This window comes from Lissotriton vulgaris, chromosome 2_2 (assembly GCF_964263255.1).
Source record: "Lissotriton vulgaris chromosome 2_2, aLisVul1.2, whole genome shotgun sequence".
NCBI classification, from domain to species: domain Eukaryota; kingdom Metazoa; phylum Chordata; class Amphibia; order Caudata; family Salamandridae; genus Lissotriton; species Lissotriton vulgaris.
In genome coordinates, this window is record NC_141688.1 from 106,178,611 (window position 1) to 106,191,117 (window position 12,507).

The following is a 12,507-nucleotide window of genomic DNA, read 5'->3' on the forward strand; positions in this document are numbered from 1 at the left end:
TGGGCCACGGCAAATAACTGAGAATAACATCAAGTATTATGTAGCATTCCTGTTTAGGGTTGTGTGCTATGGCGTATAGCATTTCCACTATTATGATCTACAGAGATGCAGGACTCTAGGCTTACACCAGCATGCCCTCCTTTTCTACTATATGAAAAGGTCAAATGGACCAATTTACCTCCATGCCATGGGCATTATTGTTATCTATCTCCCAAGAGTAGGTCTGAACAGAAAGGGTTTATCTGAGAGTAATGTACGGGTGCTCCCAATCTGTTAGTCTCTGGAGCCCTCGTCTGTGGGTAGCAGTTGTGGTGTTTCTTATGGACTGAATGCATTCCGAACTGAGTAAAGGTGCATAAATGTGTTCGAGTGAAATGGAGGATGTGCCCTGTTCCACACTGTCAGTAGAGGTGAAGTAGTTAGAGATCAGGGAAAATGGCTGCTAGAGTTGGAAGCACAGGAGGGCGTGAGTAAGGAAACGGTGTTTGCCGCCCCCACACTACACGGCTTTTCACTCCCCCAAACTGTTGTTGAATAAATTGTTCTTTTCCTCAGTTTACATTGTTCTTTCGGTATGGATGTATGCTTTCTCTTCTCTGATTGGACACTAATAATGCGTTCTTTCCAGACGTGCTCATGAACGCCCACCCCCGCATCCTCATCGAATGCACCCCAACTATGGACATGGTCACCACATTCAGGTGCCTCAGACCATGTCCTCACACGCTCGACAAGCTGCAGAGAGAGCTGCCTGGTACGTAATGACATATCAGTCTATTTATTTATTTAATTATTCAGTTGTGTGGCGACTTAATGTGTGGACTGCTGTTCACACACGTGAAGTCTATCGACCAGCGTTACAAAGAAAGTCTCATGATTTACAGCAGCATGTGTAGATTACTGAAAGCTGCCGCACAATTGAAATATTCTGTGTCACCTAGGGGTACCAGCAAGTTCATAGGCCTCTAATTGTGGCTCTTATCAGCAATTGAGATTTAAGGCAAGCTCCAGTGGTGCATTTAAACCATATTTCTGGAACTGTAAAGGTACGAAGATAAATATGTTTGTCTGAGATCAGTGCAACCACCATCTTCTAATATAAGACTAACTTAAGGTCTACAATGAAAATTCTGTGGACTAGTTGTAGTGCAAGTTCCCAAAAAAGCAATTGTAGGAAAGTGCCCCCTTCTGCATTGTTAACTCCTAACTTTTTCCAGATACCTGATGCCAACTTGACTGAGTGGCCCCTAGCTCCCTGCCAATCAGGTTCTCAGGGCCTGTGTTCTTTCCCAAAACTGTACCTTTGTCCCCACAATGGGCTCACCTCTAGGCCACCTGTAAGTCCCTTGTAAGAGGTACCCTTGGTAGGAAGGGCCTTGTGACCAGAGAGGGCATCTCAGGGCTGCAGCATGTATTATGTCACCCTCGGACACCCTTCACCTGAGCACCCACACACTGCTATTGCAAGCTGCGTGTTTTGGTGCAGACTAAACTGAAGAGTCGACATGGCTCCCATTCCTGGGTGCCATGCCCTCCAACACTGCCTGTGGCATGGGTAAGTCACCTCTCTAGCAGGCCTTCTAACTCTAAAGGCAGGGTGCACCACACTATCGGTGAGGGCATAGCTGCATGAGCAATATGCCCCTAAAGTGTCTGCGCCATTCACAGACATTGTACGTGCAGTGAAGCCATTTTGAGTATAAGGGTTGGGAGTTTATCATTGCGAACTCCACAGCCCCAGAATGGCTCCACTGAAATCTGGGAAGTTTGGTACCAAATCTTTCAGCACATTAAACCCACACTGATACAAGTGTGGGATTTAATGTATAATGCACTCGGAGGACATCCTTATAGATGCCCCCTGAAAAAACGACCAGTCCTAGGGTGGTTCCTGACTGGCTGCCAACCATCTGCCACCACCAAAGAGGTTTCTGGACCAATGAAACAAAGCCCATCCTGGGCAGAAGTGTCACGCCTTCAGGATGGGCAGGGTACACAAAGTGGAAGCTTCTAAGGCCTTTTTTTGGCTTCCCCCAAGCCTTTTGCTACTATCAGCAACTGGCCCCCACCGGTTGTGCCCGCCACTTTGGGCAGGAGGAATCAGTGGGAATACCTAGCCAGGAAGGGAGGTGTGCCCTCCATTGCCAACCCGACCCCCGCAAGTGGGGGAGGCAAAGTGAAGCACGCATCTCAGTCCCTTCCATCTTGAAGATGAGGGGACTCGCCCAATCAGGGAAAGGCATATGCCCCCCTGCCACTGAGGGGTGGCATATTGGAGGGAGGGCGTGGGGTATGACACCACAGGGAAGGGGCCCATTGGTCCCGACCTGCACACCTTTGTAACGCCCCTAAATCTAGTATTTTGGGGACATCCCTGAAACCTGCCTCTTCAGATACAACGACCCAAGAAGAAGAGCTGTGCGCAGTGGAGACAATGACGACAGCTGACTTGTCTCCAGCCCTAAGGCCTGGCTCCTCCTCGAGCGATCCTGCTTCCAGAAACCGGCGTGGCCTGCAGCCAGCAACCTCAAGTACCCTGGAGGACCTGTGCGGTCTTCAACAAAGACTCCTGTCTCCCATGGAGACCGGATTTGTCCACCAAAATAACCAACCCCCAGCCTCTCGATCCAGGCGGATCCATGACACTGCACCACCCTACGCCCGAGTGAACCACTTACCCTGAAACGTCTCCCTGGCAATTCTGAACTCGTCTGCACTGGTGGCTCAACTCCCCAAGACTCCTCCACGCCTGCACCCTCTATTCGAAGAGTCCAGTGACAGGACACAACTAAAAAAACTGACACCAAAGGGCACCACTGCATCCTCCACCCCGACTTTGGGGAGCCCAGCTGACGGTGCCCTGGTCTCCCCCAGCTATCCAACTTACCTGCCCACCATTGGTCGCCCTCATCCAGCCTCCTGGTCTAAGCTTGCAGTGTTTCTTCCCAATTCCATTGGTTTGTATTGGGAGCCCAAAGCCTTCTCTGGACCCTGCCACCCGTGTGGCACTGGGGGTAAGTTTTTGGTGCCTACTTGTGGCCTCCTTAGTGCCTATCTTTGATCCCTGAGCCCTGATCCACAAACCACAGGTGCCTACCTGTGACCGGTGCTCTTCCAAGTACCCCCTGGTTTCCATAGCACTACATTGGGCCCCAATCTCTCCTTTGATTGGGATGCACTATTTTTACCTACCTAACCCCTGCCCTGTGTTAGTGCTACCAGCTTGAGACTGAACTGCAAAACCGAGTACTTACCTGTTTTCCTCCATAGGAATACATTGAACTGAAACATAACATTACCTATCTTCTTCTTTGCAAAATCTAAAAAACTATAACTGATTGACATTTGCAGAAAGCTTTCTTAAAACTGTATTTACTGCATTTACAAAACCATGCTGCATTCTTGAAAAGTATTGCCAGTAACAAATTGTGTAACTTACCTACACTAACTGATTCTTGGCTCTAGTGATGAAAATAACAAAGTAACAACTCTTTACACAATCAATTGGTCTGGATTCAGTCTTTGAGTGTGTGACATAATTTCTCGTCTGAGTGTGTACAACAAATTCTTAACACTAGCCTCTGATAAGCCTAACTGCTCAGCCCAGCGACCATGACATTGAGAGTACGGTTAAATCTCCTTATACCTCTTCCATAACTTTGGGAACTCCCTGGACCCTGTGCATACTATAACTACTTTTGGAATAGTATAGAAAAGGCCAGCTTCCTACAGCAAGAGAGTAGTACAGTATGGATGAGTGAAATAGGCTGACAAAACCACGGTCATAAAGCTTCTCCTTTAGATCATTGTACCACGTGCAAAGTTGATTCCTTCAGTTTGGTTGTGGACAGATGGATTTGAAGATCGTTGGGGCTCATGAATGACTTACTGCTTCTTTGATGCTATCTCAACATCCACTTCAGTTAGAAGGTCTAACTGCTAACCTCATTATTAGGCGACTGCTCCTTTCCATACACAAAGTAATCGTTAGATTTTCTTCTGGGCCAGATCACTTCAGCTCTGCTTCCTCGAGATTGCTATGCTTGCTTAACCCCTTCCATGCTCATGACGAGCTCAGCTCGTCATGAGGCACAGTGGAGCTGTGCTGATGACGAGCTGAGCTCGTCATGACACCAGCAAAATGGCAATTTCCAGCAGAGGGGAAAAATAACCACAGCAGCGATGTGGTTAAAGAGTGAAGATAATGGCAACGGACTGAGTTCTGCTTTAAGTCCGATGCCCAGCTGTGCTGATGCCGCAGAGCTTCCCTGAGTCTAGATAAATATAGCTTCCTCAAACAAGAGGTAGTATTTGGAAAGCCCTAGTCGAAAATCAGGGCAATCCAGTTGGGGTGCCAGGATAAAATTATAAACCCACCTAATAAAAGAAGAGATCGCTTGTACAGGCTTTTGCAGTAAGGGAACTGGTAGGTAAAAAGGGAGAAAGGATATGTGGATTTTCAGGAAGGTAGAGCAGTCTTCTGAAAGGGATTTTTGTGATCTCTAGAGTAAGTAGCATTGTACACATCAGGAATACACTTTGGCCACTCTAATGGGTTAGTTCAAAGAAAACCTGGAACATCCACATTGGTCTGGAAAATTGGAGCTTACTATGTCAGGAATACAGAGCAAGCATAAAAACAGAAAATGACACAATGGTATAGATTTTCACGTAGTGTGAGGATTTCAACTCTGCATTTATGTTGGACTGTTATTGAATAGGAAAACCACCCTCAATGTAGGATGGCATACTCGCATTAGGACCTCATTAGCAGCTTTTGGTTTTTTTTTCTCCGACATTTTTACTGGCCCAAGTACAGCTTCATAAGGAAGGTAAGGTTTTTATTGACAGCACTCTACGCTAAGGCTATATCCATTATTTCAGCATCACCACAATACCTTTGTGGGGAAAAAAGTGCAGTGCTGTGTTTTTATAACCTTACTCATACTTTGTGAGTTTGTCCTTTTTACCAAAGAAGGTTTTGCCTCCCCACATTACCTTGTTCCATGCAAGGTGGTACCCAAAAAAGTTGCTTTTTGGCATGCTTATACTCTTTAAGAGTTACAAAAATTCATATCCCCAGAATCTAACTTTCTCAAAAATGTCTAGATGTAGAGATCAGCAAACTTCCCACACTAATGTCTTAATAGCTGGGTTTGCCTCATTTGTGCTGAGAAAGTTCTGTTGAAAAGAAACAGACACTTGCTATTTACCTCTGTGCTGAGCTTAACATAATGTCTATAGCTACAAATGTAATACAATTTGAGAAGATTTCGTTTAGGTCCTTAGTTTTCCCACTTACTTGTTATAGTTGTAATTTCTAGTACTGGGTGACACAATTGGCCAAAACAAGTTTGATAATTAATATGCCCTATTTCATACAAATTTGCATGCTATAAAGTCCATAGCGTGCTATCTAGTAATGTTCGGGTACAGAGGTACTGTAATCTGTTTTCAATCGAAACTCCAAACAATTATTGTTCTGTGTAGCATCTCATGTTTGATACGTGCTTGCTACCCAGGGTAAATTTTGTTTGTAAAATATTTCACCACTCCTGGTAACTGGTTCAAGTAATATAAAAAATTCCTAAAGTAGTAAAATAAACTGTTCACTCAGAAGGGTTGTAAAATGATATGTTAACTTCAACTTTATTGTTGTGTGTATTCTAATTGAAATTACCCTATTTTACTGGACATTGAGTTTGTGTGTTATTTATTGTTTCATACTGAATCTGGAAATATCGCCCACTACCAATATCTAGAGTAAGCCTCCACTTTGCTATTTGTGGAAAGTCGTATGTCGAAGGTGAATAACTGGATAATCCAGTTAGAGTGCACAGTGCTTCATCATTGGTAAACAACAGTGCCTATCCTGTATCCTTTTCTTGGGATCCAGGACTGCCAGTGGCTGCTATGAAAATCTGTGCTGGTTACTGCTGTTCATGACCAGTAGCACAGTGCCGCTGTTGCTCCAGCACAGCCGATTGGTAATCTAAGTTACTGCATTTGGATTCCAGGTTCTTCAAGAGTAGTGATGTTCAGCAGTTAAGGCTAAGTCTGTGATGTGTATTGATAAGGGTTTTAAACTTAGATACTGAAGTATTCAATACGTAACTTGCATCTAACTGAATATACAGTCAGTGACATAAGTTGTATTGAGAACAGAATTTAATATAACTTAGATGCTTATTAGAACGTGATGGTGCTATCATATTCTGGGGGTTAGAAAGATGTCTCAAATATTTTTATAAGTTTTTTTGGACTCCTCTCCCCCCATTGTCAATCTTCCTGCCACCATCAGAGGTTTCTCTGTGAATCCAGTAGACTGGAATACTCCCACCAAGCTCGCCATATCTTGTAGTGTTCTCAAGAGCATCCTTTGGCTCTGCAGATCGGCTCGTATATAGAATTAAATCATCAGGCACTACGTTTAACGTCAGTACTTTGGAAAATAATATTCTATGGAGGCTGGTCATTTTGTTTGCCCTCTAAAACCTTAGGGGTTCACAGGTCTTACAGGTCTTACTAAAACTTATTTACGCATACTTACATCTGGTAGCCAGTGTACAATGAAGCAGAGGTATTACTCAAATTAATATGATAATGATATTTATAAAGCACATAAATTACCCGGAGGTGTCCTTGCGCTAACTAGATCCTCTGGAACTGCTGGCAGAAACAACAAAACTATAAGAACCAGCTCATTGTGAAAAGAGCCAAGTTTTTAGCCCTTTTTGAAAGGACAGAAGATCCATAGTGTTTCTTAAATGAAATGGCAGATCGTTCCTGGCTTTTTCTGCACAGTGAACAAAACGTTTGCGCCCCCATCGGGCTTTCTTTATACGCAGCACTTTTGACAGCAATGTTCTTTAAGGAGTATACCATGGAGTCTGCCTTTTAGATAATCCGGTCCTGTGCCTTTGAGAGCTTTAAAAACCAGGCATAAAGCCTTGAAACGTACTTGACTCTTAACTGGGAGCCAATGCAGTTTCTTAATGTCTTTAGATACTGAGGAAAACCTCGACGTTCCTGTGAGTAGTCTGGCTGCTGCATTCTGCAACGTCTGCAGTTTATTCAGGGATCTTTGCTGAACGTTTAAATAGAGCCCTTTGCAGTAGTCCAGTCTTGCCATTACAAGAGCCGTGACCACTGTTTGCTTACTTTCCAGGGGCAAAAATGGCAATATTTTCCTAAGCATTCTAATAACAAACATAGTTTTTGATGCCACCGCATTTACTTGGGGCTCGAAGGTAAGTCTTTCGTCCAGAATAACGCCCAGGTTTATAACCTTTTTGGTGGGGATAGGAAGAGTACTCAGCGTGTCCGGCCACCAATTGGGTGTCCAAATATTTGCGTTATTGCTGAACAATATTACCTCGGTTTTACCAGAGTTAAGCTTGAGGCAATTCTCTGCCATCCAACTGCCCACTGATAGCATACAGTCGTGGAACCGTCCTTCAACACCTGCCTCTTTGCCAGGTGTCAGAGATACCACAATTTGAGTATCATCCGCATAGGAGGTGAGGCCAAATCCAAATGGCCTTATGACGAGGAGCCAAAGCGCTGACATAAACCTTGAAAAGTGTGGGACTGAGAGAGGACCCCTGGGGGACCCCACACTATAACATACCTACTGCTATAATTCTGGCCCTATACATTAGTTTCTTTGTGGCTCCAAGGGCTTGTCTAGGGAGCTAATTTGGTTGATAACACAGCAGTTGTGTGTCCATTGAAAAGTCTGGTAGGTCTAAACCAGCCCTCTGCACAGACTGCAACATGAGTTCCAACCACATTTTGATGTGCAGACTTGCAAAAGTAATTTCACAATAGTCTTGAGGTGCAGTTCACAGTATTGCTGGACATGTGGTAGTGTTAATAGAAGGATAGTTAATCCTCCAACGTCTCTATACCAGGTATTTAAATGTCTTGTATGGTGCTGAAGTGAATCTACTGCCATTCATAAGTATCTAGCTTCTGAGGCTCATATTTCATTAATGCCACAAGTTTCCACTAAAAACTAGAATCTTCAGTCTGGGTCTGACTTAAACTTCAGCCAATCGGACACCAGCCTATGGCCTAGTATTAAAAGTAGTAAACTGTATGAGACTGTATCTGAGCACCTGTGGTACTTGGCAAATCAGTGACAGTCCACATTCACCAGCAATGTCCTGGAAAGCATCTCTACAGCCCCTTCAATGTGGATGGTCAGTTTTGAAGCGTGAATCTTTCTGGATTCACTTTACTGTGCATTATTCCGCCATTTAGAGGTTGGGTCCGGAATTGTTGTCTTTCTTCGCCCGGTGGGTGTCGACATAACACCATTTGATGTCCTTTGTGACATTGACATGCTTCCTCCCGAAGCTCCCACCTTTGGTCGCCATAATAAGATTATTTTTTTTCGCCGTTGGGTCTGGATCGTTACAGAAGAGTTCCAGAGATTTGGAGAGAGAATCGACGAAAATAGCAGAAAATTGACGAAAATCATAGATTCAACACACCCGACTACAGGTCAGGTAACTGGGACAATGAAGGAGAAGGTTTTCACCGGAGATCTCGACATTCAACGGATTATGTGCACACATGGGGCTCCTTGAGCGCGGGGATGGACAAAACACCTTTTAAGTTTTGCGATAACTGCCACCAAAAATACACCCAGACGGGCCAGCAATCAGTCTGCAGCCTCTGCCTGCCGCTCGACTACAACAGTGGGGACTGCAACGCATGCTTGGCGTTCACACCCAAGACCCTCAGAGTAAGAGAGAGGCAGAGAAGGGTGACCTACACCATGAAGGGGCAGGGGCCACCTCCATCGCTCCGAGACTTGGGCCTCTCCAGTGGGGAAGAAGGGGAAGAGTACAACATCGCCGAAGGACCGGAGGACTGCACAGTCGTTGAAGTACAAAAGAAAACGTTGCAGGAAGTAAGAGTCGCCGACCCCCAGACACTCGACCGACACTCGTAAGAGTGAAGCAAAGTCCTCGAAGGGAGCATTGCCTTCGGAACACTCTGCGAAAGCAACAGCACCCAAGGACAAGCAGCCCAGCGGATCCTTAAAAAAGGACTCCCAACGGCGAAAACCCAGGAAAAATCAAGGTTGTCGAAGGCTGCCCTCTAAAAGTACACCTCGACGCCGAGAAAAGAAGGGTCAACAACGACTTTGACGACCTTGAAGCGAAGCACTCACTCTCGACGCCGAACAAGCTGCCGAGCTGGAGAGGAAGAAAAGGAGGCTCAAGGCCCAAATGGCAAGCATCCTGCAATGAAAAAAGGACTTCGACGAAAGGATGAGCCAGTACACCATCCTGCCGAGGTCGAAGGGGGCGACGAAGATCCTGAGCCGCCGAAAATACCTGAACCGGTCGAGGAACAGGAGGAAGAGGTCCTGTATTACTTAGAGGGTGAAGGCGAGGAGGACCAGCAAACCTACCAGGACTCAACGTCCTCGGAGGCGTAAATCTTTGAGTGGCATTACCTCGACGCCGAAATACTGGAAGGAGTAGACACATACCATTTGAGGCCTTCTCAGCCGAACGGTATAGGGGTTTATAACATGGTGGTTAAAAAGGCTGTAAAGACATATGGAGTGGAGTTGGAGGAGGAGAAGCCCAAGGCGTGTTTTCTCCTGGAAACTCTGCTACCTAACAAACAAGGAGTCAGTACATGCCCATGCTCCCTAGTGTACTGGACGAAGGCAGGGAGGCCTTCAGGGAGCCAGCTGTATGTAAATCAGTGTCCAGAGGACAGAAAAGAAGTACAAGTGCTCCTCAAAGGACCCTGCATACATTCAGGGATCAGTGCCAGCTGATTCAATAATAACAGCAACGGCTAGAAAAAGGGCCAATGTGCCCACAAAGGCCGGACAAACTCCGAACAACATCCTGAACACACCCTTCAACAGAGAGCAAATTTTTGGAACTCCAGTTGACGAGAAGTTAATTGATCCCAACAAGGACAATGAGACAGCAAGATCCAGGGGAGCACTGCAGTTCAGAGGGATGAGAAGGGGTAGACCCTCAAAAAGGCAAGCAGGTAGGGGAGGCAGCCAACCTAGTACCTCGCACCAAACCTTCCAACATGGTTATTAAGGAAACGGCCAGGGCGTGCAGCAGCAGAACTGGCAGTACCAGTCACGAGGCCAGTCCTTTCGAGGGCGCTCAAACGAACGAGGACAGGCACGGAGAGGAGGGCAACAACACATCTTCAAGTGACTTTGCCGTAAGGCAAACGCCCACCCTAGCAATACCTCTAAGGGGGCATCAAACCATAAGACAAAACCAAAACCTGATTTTGCTAAACAAACTGTTCCTCGAACATATAACACCAGTAGGAGGCAGAACAAGGGACTTCCTCCAGGAATGGAAGAAGGTCACAAAGGACAAATGGATACTAAACATCATACAATACGGCTACTATATAGAGCTAGAAAAACAACCTCCAAACAAGAGACCAAACAACAAGGTGCACTCAGCAAAGGAACCTTCGACTTGCTACTAGAAGCACAGGAACTGCTCAGCAAGGAGGCAATAGGCCTTTATGGAAGGACTCAAAATAGTTATTCTCCTAAGATTTCCACCTGCCCCAGTGTGGATGCTTAATATAGTTTTTACCAGACTAATGGGTCCTGCCTTTGAGCCATTGTTTAAATGTGAACTGCAATTTCTCACTTTGAAAGTTGCTATCACATCGCTGAGGAGAGAGGGTGAGCTTCAGGCACTAACCGCAGAAGAAACATTTTTTCAAGAAAACCGTAACAAAGTGGCTCTTCGTACTAACCCTAAATTTCTACCCAAAGTCGTTTCTGCCTTCCACATCAACCAATCTGTTGAGATGCATGTGTTCTTTCCTCAACCAGATTCTGTGGCAGAACGTGCTCTACACACATTAGATGTTAAACGAGCATTACTCTATTACATAGAAGGGACAAAATCTTTTCATAGACCTAAACAAATCTTTGTTGCTTTTGCCCCACCTCACAAAGGCGATCCCATTTCTAAATCCGGTATTGCAGGGTGGATAGTCAAATGTATTCAGACATGTTATGCAAAAGCAAAAAGGACTTTACCAGTTCCCCCTAAAGCGCATTCCACTCGCAAACTGGGGGCTTCTATGGCTTTCCTATTAAACATTCCCATAGCTGACATCTGCAGAGCTGCAACATGGTCTACAGCGCACACATTCACAAAACAATATTGTGTAGATGTGTTAGCAAGACAACAAGCTAATGTAGGCCAGACAGTTCTTCGTACACACTTTCAAAACACTGCAACAGCTACAGATTAGCCACCGCTTTGGGAGATTACCGCTATGTAGTCTATGCAAAGCATGTGATCTACAGCTCACATGCCTTGAACGGAAAATGCTACTTACCCAGTATGCATCTGTTCTTGGCATGTAGAGCTGTAGATTCACACGCGCCCGCCTGCCTCCTTGAGTACCTATACCCGTTTCAGTCATACCTTACTTACATACATACACATGGACATCTCTATTCTACTCTTAATAACTCCATCCTCGCCCTCTACGTGGAAAACAATCTAACAATGGAGTTGATGCCCATGCGCACTATCACCGATAGGAGGACTCACCTACCTTGTGACTGGAAAAGACTTCTTCGAGCAAAAACAAAGTGCAAACATCCGGACCCAACACTAGATGGCAGACTTATGCAAAGCATGTGAATCTACAGCTCTACATGCCAAGAAAAGATGCAAACTGGGTAAGTAGCATTTTCCTTTCTCTTCCGACAGCCTAGCGCTGCGTTTGGTAAACACTGTATGCCTCTTGGACTGATACTCCCATTCTATATGGGGTATTGTAGCGCAGGTGCTGCCTAGAGGTTGGAGTACGACCGGGCTTTACTCTCCATACCTATATCAGACGGAAGGACGCAGCTACGTTCACAGTCCGATGTGGCTTGGACTCGACGGATTCGCTAGGCAGAGTGATTTCCACAACTATGGCGGTGCGTCACCACCCCTGGGTAAGAACATCTGTTTTTTCGGGGCATGTCCAGGCCAGCCTCATGGACATGTCCTTCGATGGCACCCATCTCTTCGGAGACGAGGCGGATGCTGCCCTTGAACGCTTTAAAGACTCGCGGGCCACGGGCAAGTCTTTGGGTCTCACTACCAGCCCCAGGGCCTCATCCAATTTTTGCTCCTTTCGTGACTATGGAAGAGCGTATCAGCCACGCAAACCCTACCCTGGCCAGAGAGCACTACAAGTTCAGCAACCTCTGCGGTGCCATGGACGCGGTTCACTCCAGCCTCGTGGGTCAGGAAACCAGAAGTCTAGCCAGACCACCATCCCTTCCTTTGCCACAAAACTTTACTAGTCCGGTCCCCAGGATCATTCTTGCTCAGTCAGTGGCAGAATACGCCATCATCTCCACCACTGGCAAAACATTGCATCGGATAGGTTGGTGTTGCAAATATTCTAAAGGGGCTATTCCCTTCCCTTAGAGACCGCCGTTCTATCCATGCCTCCAGTGTACGATCGGCTGATGGA

The 12,507-nt window shown here is 45.9% G+C and overlaps 1 protein-coding gene across 3 annotated transcripts in view; it reads left to right on the forward strand.

The window, feature by feature from the left end:
* The window catches only part of RNF111 (ring finger protein 111), a 370,041-nt gene that overhangs the window by 270,359 nt on the left and 87,175 nt on the right, over positions 1-12,507 (forward strand). For all 3 annotated transcript variants that reach the window (XM_086959381.1, XM_086959382.1, XM_086959383.1), the window contains exon 9: positions 629-754. In XM_086959381.1, coding sequence (XP_086815507.1) covers positions 629-754 — 126 coding nt within the window. The remainder of the gene's footprint in view (positions 1-628; positions 755-12,507) is intronic.